The 10,056-nt window shown below is 39.5% G+C and overlaps 1 protein-coding gene across 4 annotated transcripts in view; it reads right to left on the bottom strand.

Moving 5' to 3' along the window:
* Window positions 1–455: 455 nt before the first annotated feature.
* Window positions 456–10,056, bottom strand: part of PAXIP1 (PAX interacting protein 1) — a 42,500-nt gene continuing 32,899 nt past the window's right edge. Inside the window, exons 18-21 of one of the 4 annotated variants that reach the window (XM_081932654.1) lie at window positions 7,341–7,475; window positions 7,184–7,259; window positions 2,238–2,297; window positions 456–1,383 (exon numbers count right to left, since the gene is read on the bottom strand). In XM_081932654.1, coding sequence (XP_081788780.1) covers window positions 1,367–1,383; window positions 2,238–2,297; window positions 7,184–7,259; window positions 7,341–7,475 — 288 coding nt within the window. In that variant the 3' untranslated portion in view covers window positions 456–1,366. Of the gene's footprint in view, window positions 1,384–1,418; window positions 2,298–4,053; window positions 4,521–5,594; window positions 5,728–7,183; window positions 7,260–7,340; window positions 7,476–10,056 lie in introns of those variants that run through there. The other 3 variants (XR_014173566.1, XR_014173567.1, XM_081932653.1) reach the window with 3 other exon arrangements.

Raw genomic sequence — 10,056 nt, 5'->3', positions numbered from 1 at the left:
TACCGTTCCAGTAGGGTACTCCGGAGGGCCCCACCCGCCCTCCTTACCTATGCTTTATGCTTTTGGTGCTTCCGCACACGCGCATGGCACATACTGCGCCTGTGCAACCCTCCGCAGAGCTGTTGGAGCATCGCGGGGGCTTGCGGAAGTGTCACTTGATCCTTCCGCATGCATGCATGTGGGTTAACTCCGGGGCCGTTCCAGTTGGAACGGAATCCAGAACCCACCACTGCATACATGGCTCTTTTCTAAGAGCCACATTCAGAAATATACAATTATTTCAGCCCATGTAAATTGCTAGTACTTTTTAAATACTTTTAAATCCAAGGCACCAAATTTCTTAGAACTATTGGAAATCTGTTGTCAATTCAAAGATAATCAATAGAGACTCATGTGTTACCGTAGTGAAAACATGAAAAATGTATTTTAAAAAGAAAGCCAAACACATAGAAATGATTTTAACATTTTATCTATTCAACAAAAGTCTTTAGAACCAGATAAAATTGCAAGCTAACTGGAACTTATGCAAACTTGCTGAAATAGCTACATTTGAATTACTCCTAAAATGATGAATATCCAATTTAAAATTAAATGGATTAAATTAACAATAGATTAACAATAACATTTTAAGACCAATTAAACTTGAATGAAATAACTGCCTCTATAAATTCCATTTGGCATATTTATTCCATAAAAATTACAAATGAAGTATATCACTGCAGAATATGAGTGAATTCAATCTAACTGCAGCAGGAACACACATAACATTAATAAACTGATTAAATTACCCGGATTTTAATATTCAAACACATCTGGTAAAATAAATGGAAAAATATCTTATACCACTTGAGAGAACAGAGTGTTTACTCTTACCAGAAAGTGCTATAATTGCACAACATTTAAAAAATAAAAACAACCACTAAATTTTAAGGAAACATCATTTAAAACTATGTTTATTTTAAACATGAGATAGTATTAATAAAACAGCATAATAAAATAAGTACAAAATCTTTGCTTCCTTAATTTAAACATGCCACAAGCCCTTCTTCCTTTACATTTTAATTATGATTTTGGTGGAATACTGCAGATTATTAAAACTTAAAAAAATTAGGAAACTATTTTGCAATATAAAAAGTAATCTCTCTGGTCTACATTATAGTATAAAACATAGTTTAATAATAAAAGATGACACATCCTAAACAGATGCAGTAAAATTTTCCTTTCCTGCTTCAACTGTTCTTCGCTCTTCAGCAAAACAAGAGATAACAAGAATTCAACAAAGTCCTGATTAAATAATCCACAGGCTGGAAAAGCTCAGACGAAGGCTTCAAAAAATTTGAAGCAAAATAAGGCATTTTACTTAGAGTCAAGTAAATTTATATGTAGATTTAGTTAAGGGAAAAATTCACTGTCAAAATAGATGATAGAGATAGATAGACTGATTACAGATACATAGATACTGTATATACATGAATCAATTTGTTTAAACAAGGCTCAGGTATGTGAGGCAAATAACTTATTTCTGGCAACATCAAGTTATGATAGAAGTACATAATTTCAATATTCGTCTCATGACATATCATCATTTTGATATCATCATGCTTCATCACATATGCCATTATGTTATGTAATAATATAAACCAATTTGGTCCAGGGTTAAGACACCAGGCTAGAAACCAGGAGACTGTGAGTTCTAGTCCTGCTTTAGCCATCAAATTCGGCAGGATAACTTTGGGCCAATCACTAGGAGACAGTGGGTTCTAGTCCCGTACTAGCACGAAAACGCCCGGATGATTTTAGGCCAGTCACTCTCTCTCAGCCAAACTCACCTCACAGTTATTACTATGGGGCAAAGAATAGGAGGAATATTATGTAGATCTTTGGATGCCTGGGGCAGGTGGGCCTGATTCTGTGCTAGGCCTCCAAGGGTCTCCTCCACCCCAGAGATCCTGTGCCCCACTTAATGACCTGCATGTTCATTTAATAGCTCCATCGGGGAGAGCAGGGATTTGCTTAATGGCCATTGTAGTATGAGATCCTAATGGCAGGCTCCATTATGGTGGTACAGTTTCTCAAGGATTACCTGTAATGCATTATAATTTCCAGTCTGCATATATCTATTTTATACAATATCCATTATGACAAACACCGAAAACCAAACCTATTTAATTGAACTTGGTGTTCTTGCAGAAATCAGTGTAATATTTAAGGAGGGAGGTGGCATAAGAAAGGATATGAATCATAATCCAGTGTTTGAGTGAGGACTCCAGTCAGAACAAATTCTGCACCATGAACATCTGCAAAATACCAAAAGAACATACAAATATGATGGATATTAATATAAAATTTTAATCAGTTAGGGAAATCTAGCAGCTGGATCCCAATAAAAGATGGCTAAAAGGCAGATGGTGCATTTGACCAGATTAAATCAGTGGCAAGTCATATCCTGGGCATCTGCCAGATGCACCCAAGCAGTGCCTCGGTTAACAAATAAATATACCAGACCTAAGAATTCTCTTGGTTTCAAGTCATAAAATGACCTCGTACAAAAGTCAAATGTCTTTTCCTATTCAAACTACCATATTTTTGGAGTATAAGACGCACCGGAATATAGGACGCACCAAGGTTTTGAAGAGGTAAATTAAAAAAAAAAGTTTTTGAACTCTGCAAACCTCCCAAAAAGGATGCGCTTTTCATGAAAATGGGCCCATTCCCCCGCCAAAAGGCATGAATAGCCTTTAGGGGGTTTGCAGAGTGCTCCTGCAGGGGTGCCCCCCCCAAACGAGCCTGTTTTTCATTTAAAAAAGGGCATGGATAGTTTTTAGGAAGCTTATAGAGTGCTCCTGGGGGCTGGGGTTAAAATTGAGCAAAAAAAGGGCCCTACCCAGCCCCCAGGAGCTCTCTAAAAGCTTCCTAGAGGCTATGCATAGCCATTTTGGTGAAGTGGGTGGGGTTTCAGGAGACAAAAAATGTTGTATTCAGTGTATAAGACACACCCAGATTTTCAGCATTTTTTTCTGAGGGAAAAAGGTGTGTCGTACACTCCCCAAAATATGGTATTTTAATATCTTAATGGATGGCATAATGGAAGATATCTTTACCAGCAACAATGAAAAGGGATGCACAAAAGCTTAAGAAAAGAAACAGGAAGAAACATTACTGTTTGGACACTGCTGCTTATAAGAGGACATCCTGACAAACATCTAAAAAACATTGTTTCTAGAGGTTACTTGCAGGGGTATCGTACTGCAAATGTGGAATACTCTTTCAGAATCCGCAAACATAATAAAATTATATTTTAGCTTTTATTGACAAAGATGTGCAGATTGCACTCTTAAATAGCTAAGAAACATAATAATTACTTTTAATGACTAACAATTGTGTTAGCCTTTCCTAACAGTAGGTTTTAAATGGTGGCTGTTAAACTTTCATATAATTGTCAATGTCAGCATGTTTGGCAACTCATTTCAACTTTTTATTTTCTATTCTGTTACATTAATCCATCTCCCTTTCACACTAATATGTGTAATGAAATTTAATTTTGTTGTACAAGGTGCAATGATAAAGTTAACTTAACTTAACTTAAGCTCAACGTGGAACAAAATAGTACTTCCTATATTTGATAAACTCAGTAACTGTCTAGAGATGCTGGGAATCAGGCAGCATATAAATTTAATAATGATAATCATCTTTAATATTAAAAAAATGTTTGTTATTTCTAATTGTTAACAGTGCGAAGAAATATAATTGAACATTCCTGTTATTTTATAAGTAATTCGCAACATTTTCAGAATAAGAAAATGAGAAAAAAAATCATTACAGAATGCACAAAAATAGAATACAGTTCCTGACTTACAAGCACAACTGAGCCCAAAATGTCCATTAATAAGCAAGGTAGTTTGGTGAGCTTTGCTCCATTTTACAACATGTTTTGCAACAGCTGTTAAGTGAATCACTGCAGCTAAGTTAGTAACATAGATGAATCTAGCTTTCAAATAGATTTTGCTTGTCAGAAAGTCACAAAAGGTGATGATATGACCCCAGGATCCCTGCAACCATCATAAGTATGAGTCAGTTGCCAAGCGGCCAGATTTTGATCACATGACCATGGGGGTGCTGCAACATTTCTGAATTTGAAAATGGTTGTAAGTTATTTTTTCCAGTGCCACTGTAATTTAGAACAACCACTAAATGAATGGTTGTAAGTCTAGGACTACCTGTATTTTATCTGGCCAGAAGGAATTTGCCAAAGTAAGACTGAAATGGAAATACTGTCAGCAGGTACTGTAATATTTTTTTCATATCAGAATTTTTTCCCAGCAATATTTAAAAAATCATCCCAATAGTCAATTGTTATGAAGGCTGCCAATCCTATCTATTCTTGCTGCCCTGAAATGAAAAAATAGCAGTACCAAAATTGTTCCAAGCATCAACTGTTTCTTATGGCCAGAACAATTTATCCCAAAATTGTCCTTTTGGATCACAGCCAACTGCAATGTTCAAATGAAACTGCATTCAGGCTTGAAATAAAACACAAATAAATAGATAATATTAAAAAAGAAAGATAAAGGCACAATTATTATCTAATCTATTTCATAAAGATGTTTTGGCTATTAATACTGATTCCTAATATTTAGATGTTGTATTTATACTGAAACAGCTTTTGAAAATAAATAAGACAAATTAAGAGCAGATTCATGTAAATTCATGAAGTGGCATGTGGCTTGGGGCAACTGTAAAAAAATTAAAAACTGCGTGATAAGCAATATATTCATCTCCACATCCTAACCACCAAGTATGCCTTTATTTATTTATGAAATTTAGATGCTGCCTGAATCCGAAGCGACTCTGGCAGCTTACATTAATAGCAAACAAAATTTGTTCCATGTTCCTGCCAAAACTGTGGTCACATCCTAAAACCAAAGGGCAGCTGAGGCTTGGGACAAAATTGTGCCTGAGGGGCTTCTCATGACCACGCATTCCCTGTGATTCACATGGAGGAGGAGATGCAAGGTTCTGAAAAGGATAATAAACGCTTTGAGCACTGCTGGAGAAAAAAGAGGAATGAAGCCAACAAGACACAATTCAGAGCTGCTATTAAGGCCTATCTCTTGGCAATAACAGTAGAAAAACACCATTATTTATCAGCCCTTATTGCGTCCCATACAGTGCAACTTGGTGGCCCTGTTCGGGATCACCTGGTCCTTCTGGAACATGAAGGCTCAGGTGATCATCTTCAGAGTCACGTAGAGGAATTTGTGGAACACCTGATGGACAGATCGCTCAGATTCATTCCCAGTTGAAACCTAAGTGTGGTGCAGCTCGGCGTGAATGCCTAAGGAAAGGTCTTACATGGTTTATCTGAGAACAGTTTGATTCTGTTGAACCTGACGAAGTGGATACCTTCCTCAATGCTATCAGTGCAACCACCTGCCAATTAGATCCCTGTCCCTACTGGTCAGTGAAATCCTCCAGAACAGCAACAGCCAGGTAGGTTCAGGCAATGATAGAGGAGGGCACATTTTCAGGACCTTTTAAGGAAGTACTGGTTTGCCCCCTCCTCAAAAAATAAATAAATCAATGATTGATTCTACCTGTCTGGACAATTTTCGTATAGCTTCCCATTCTCCCTTTTAGGGAAGGTGGTAGAAAAGGTGATTGCTTGGCAGCTTCAGAGGGTCCTGGATGAAATGAATTATCTCGACCTCTTCCAGTTAGGTTTTAGACCTGGGTATGGGGCAAGAAAGCATTGCCATACTTACAAGTGATATTTGGCAAGAGCGGGATGGGGATAGTACATTCATCATTGCTCTCCTTGACCTCTTAATGATTTTCTATACCATTGACCATAGTATCCTTTGAGGCCAGCTGTGGGGTTTGGGGTTGGGCTGCGTAGTTTTCACTGATTTGGCTTCTTCCTCCAAAGCCAGTCCCAATCGGTGTTGATAGGGAGTGAGAGATCCAGTCCACAGGGCTCGGTACTCTCTCCACTCTTTTTCAACATCTACATGAAGCCCCTGGGTGAGGTCTTTCACCATCATGGGGTGAGGTACTAACAGTTTGCTGATGAAATTCAAATTTCCATCTCCATCCCAGGAGACCCAAGCATTGTCTTGAGGCTGAGAGGGTATGGATGGAGGAAAACAGAATAGAACTGGAAGGGACCCTGGAGGACTTCTAGTCCAACCCCCTGCTCAAGCAGGAGTTCATATACTATTTCAGATAAGTAGCTGTCTAGTCTCTTCTTAAAACTTCCAGAGATGTAGCGTTCACAATTTCTGAAGGCAAGCTATTCCACTGATTAATTGTCCTCACTGTTAGGAAGTTTCTCCTTAATTCCAGAGTGCTTCTCTCTTTGGTTAGTTTCCAATCTTTGTTTCTTGTTTCTTGCCCTCTGGTGTTTTGGAGAATAATTTGACCACCTCTTCTTTGTGGCAGCCCCTCAAATACTGGAACACTGCTAACATGTCTCCCCTAGTCTTTCTTTTCTTTAGACGAGCTAAACCCAAATCCTGCAGCTGTTCTTCATATGTTTTAGTCTCCAGACTTTGATTATCTTGGTTGCTCTTCCCTGAACTTTTTTCAAACATCAGCTCGACCTTGGTAAGAGTAAGCGGCTTTGGGTGCGTTAGAGCTTCCAGCTCCAAGATTTAACATATTTAGTTCTGGATGGGATTTGCTCTATCACAGACAGACCCAGTGCACAATCTGGCTGTTTTCCTGGACTTGTAACTTCTCCTCAATGAGCAGGTAGTGGTCATGTCTAGGAGGGCCTTTGTGTTGTGTGCCAGTTGCACCCTTTCCTGGATTGGGACACCCTGTGCTCAGTCATCTCATGGCTGGACTTCTACAATGAATTCTACATGGGGGTGCCCTTGAACAGTATCAGAAGCTTCAGCCATTGCAGAATGCAGCTATGCAGGCAATTCTCACGTTAGACCGCTGTTTTGCAAGTTTAATAAATAAACAGCAAAACAGAACCAACCGTTAAGAAAATCCTATGCACAGTTTTAGCATTTGTATTATGGTGAAGCTCTGGAGTCTGAGAGAGCATGATGAGGCAAAATGCAATACATAAATAAATCCCAAAATAAATAAATCAATACGTACGTACGTACATACATACATTTATCAAATTGCATATTTAAACATGTAAGTATCACTTAAGATATTAAGCACCTACCTATGTTCCTGGTAAAGTATTCTCGACATAAGTGTAGATCATTTTCACAAGCAATAAGGATAATCTCTGACAAGCTCTATATTTAAAAAAAAGGAAATGAATTAGTTGATACAGTTTACAGTGAAATATTCCATAACAAAATAGAGATAACACCCACCTTATTTTGTTTGTGTTCCATAACTGTTCTGAAAGAAGGTTGTTTAGATAACAACTTGCCACCTGCCGACTCCACAATCGATTTCATAGTATATAGGCTAGGACAAATTCCAGGAGTAATATAGAAATATTTCCCCTAAAACAAGAAAAGTTCAAAGAACATTTACATTTTACCCATTTATATGTATGTATTTAAAAGTATTTTTATGTTTCTACTTTTTTTAGAGGGACGTTTACAGGCACAAAAGCCTTTGTAACAGAAGGAGGAGCCAACGTCGCAATGATACGGACGTGCAATCTCGATGCTCTGGGACCGCAGCCGATACTTTTGCCGCTGGGTGGTCCAATCGGACCTAAACCGTCCCGCAGTGATGGTGAACAAGAAGAATACGTCTTGCTGATCTCAGGGACATCGCAAAGTCCCTGATCGATCCAAGAGAAGTTCTTCAAGCCGGTGACAAAAAGGCTGATGAAGTCAGGGCGACTCCAAAACGGAAGGATACGGAAAGAGAAAGTGTTTCCAGCTGGTGAGGAATTTTTACTGTTTTAAAAGAGACTGTCTATAAAAAACTTAAATTTAAATTTGAGAACAGAAGAAATAAGCGGCGGAATGAAGCTTTGAATGGTTTTGGACAGTGGGTTATCTTACTTTTTAAATATTATTTTCGTGGATGGAATTTATGCAAGCCTTTTAAACCGAATGGATTAAGTTTTCTTCTTCTTTTTTTTTATTATTATTTTTTGCAACCTATGGATTAAAATTCTCCTTCTTCATTACTGCGTGTGTTTTTCCCCTTTTCTTCTCTATTTCATTCAAGAATTTGATTTTTTTTTAATTTGGAATAAAAAAAGATACAAAAAGCAACAAAGAACATTGTAACAACAGAGGGGAAGATGGCAGTGCTACTTGGAGGCTGGAGGTTTGTGTATTGGAAACAGGTTCCTAGGCGAAAGGCAGATTCCATGAGAGATACTGCTCTCGTCTCCCCTTGGCGGTTGGCATGCGCCTTGGCCGTAGTGTTGTGTGTCCAAATTAGCACATGTGTGTTTCGAAGAGAGGTTTGGAAAAGAAGGAGGGCCAGATGGATGGCCCTCAACTCTATCCAATTCATACTGTGGGATAAGTCAGAATCGGACCAGAGACCCTGAGCTACCTGATTCTCCAGGTGAGCTCCCCAACCTGTCAAACTTGTGTCCGTTGTAACTACGAGACACGGAAGTTCCCTGAAGAGGGAGCCCTAAGCTATGGCTGGGGAGATCCACCAGTCCAGAGATTGCAGAACCTCTGGAGTCAAGCTGACCTTCACTAGGCAACAGCTGCTGTTGGTCTTCTGGAATGGCAGAAGAAACCACTGAAGGCAGTGGCTGTGAAGCCATGCCCAAGGGACAATGGAGAAGCAGGAGACCCTCTTCCCCAGCAGTTGAGACAGCTGGAGAAGAGGGACCCGCTGTCTCCTTCACACCTCCTTGGCTAAATCCCTGATATTGCTCTGGCGGTCCTGAGACAGGAAGATCTTCCCCTGAGAGGAATCGATGAGGACTCCCAAGTGCACCAGGCGAGAGGTGGGAACGAAGTGACTCTTCTCCCGATTGATGGAGAACCCCACCTCCTGCAGCACTTGTAGGGTGTCCTGGACATCCCAGAGGGCCTGGTTGCGTGACCTGGACAACAAAAGGATGTCGTCCAGGTAACAAAAGATCCAGGTGGGCCTGACCCGCAGGTGGGCTACTACGACCGATAGAAGTTTTGTGAAAACCCTTGGGGCCAACGACAGCCCGAAAGGAAGGGCCTGATATTGGAAGTGGCGGCCTGCATCGACAAAGTAGAGGAACTGTCTGTGTCTCCTATGAATGGGCATGTGGAGGTAAGCCTCCGTGAGGTCCACTAATGTTAGGATATCATGTCTGCGCACACTCTCCAGAATTGATAGGAGAGAGTGCATTTTGAATCTCCTGTATCTGATGAATTGATTTAAAAATTTGAGATTGAGGATTGCTCTCCAGCTCCCTCCCCCACTTTCTACAGTATGTAAAGAAGGAGGATTCTTTGTGTTGTGTCTGTTTTGAAAATTAAAAATAATATATATATATATATATATATAAAGCCTTTGTAACAAGTATGTTTTTTGTCTTAGAAAATGTATTTATGGACTTGTTTGATCATGGAAAATTGTGATTTTATGTGACCCTGAATGGTAAGAACAGTAGATGGAAGATGTATGAGAACGGGCTGCCATAAGAAATGTATTTTCTCCAACATTGTATAACATATATACGAACGATCAACTAATCCCCTACAATATATGTCTATTCATCTATGCAGATGATATAGCAGTGGGCTCACCAGGATCAACTTTTGATGAGGTAGCTGGGAGACCTATGGTAACACTTGAAGAATTAGGACGATATTATACCATCAACAATTTAAAGCCCAACCCAAACAAGACCCAAGTGTTGCTTTCCACCTCCGAAATCAAGATGCAATGGAAGAGCTGGATGCTATGGGGCAAGGGAACCGACTAATAGCCCTGTCCAACACCAAAATATCTTGGTGTGCCACCTAACAGGATGCTTTTTTAAAAAACAGCCTTGCCTGAACTTGCGTTGCACACATCAGTATGCTGCTCCAATGTGGCGTTTCTCTGCATACACAAAATAAGTTGATGTAGCCGTCAATGAACAATACATATAGTGACAAGTGGTCTCAAACCTACACC

This window comes from Natrix helvetica (genome assembly GCF_964273705.1).
Source record: "Natrix helvetica genome assembly, chromosome: Z".
Taxonomy (NCBI): domain Eukaryota; kingdom Metazoa; phylum Chordata; class Lepidosauria; order Squamata; family Natricidae; genus Natrix; species Natrix helvetica.
Note: the sequence above shows the minus strand (reverse complement) of the source record. Positions and strands in the feature narration are given on the sequence as shown.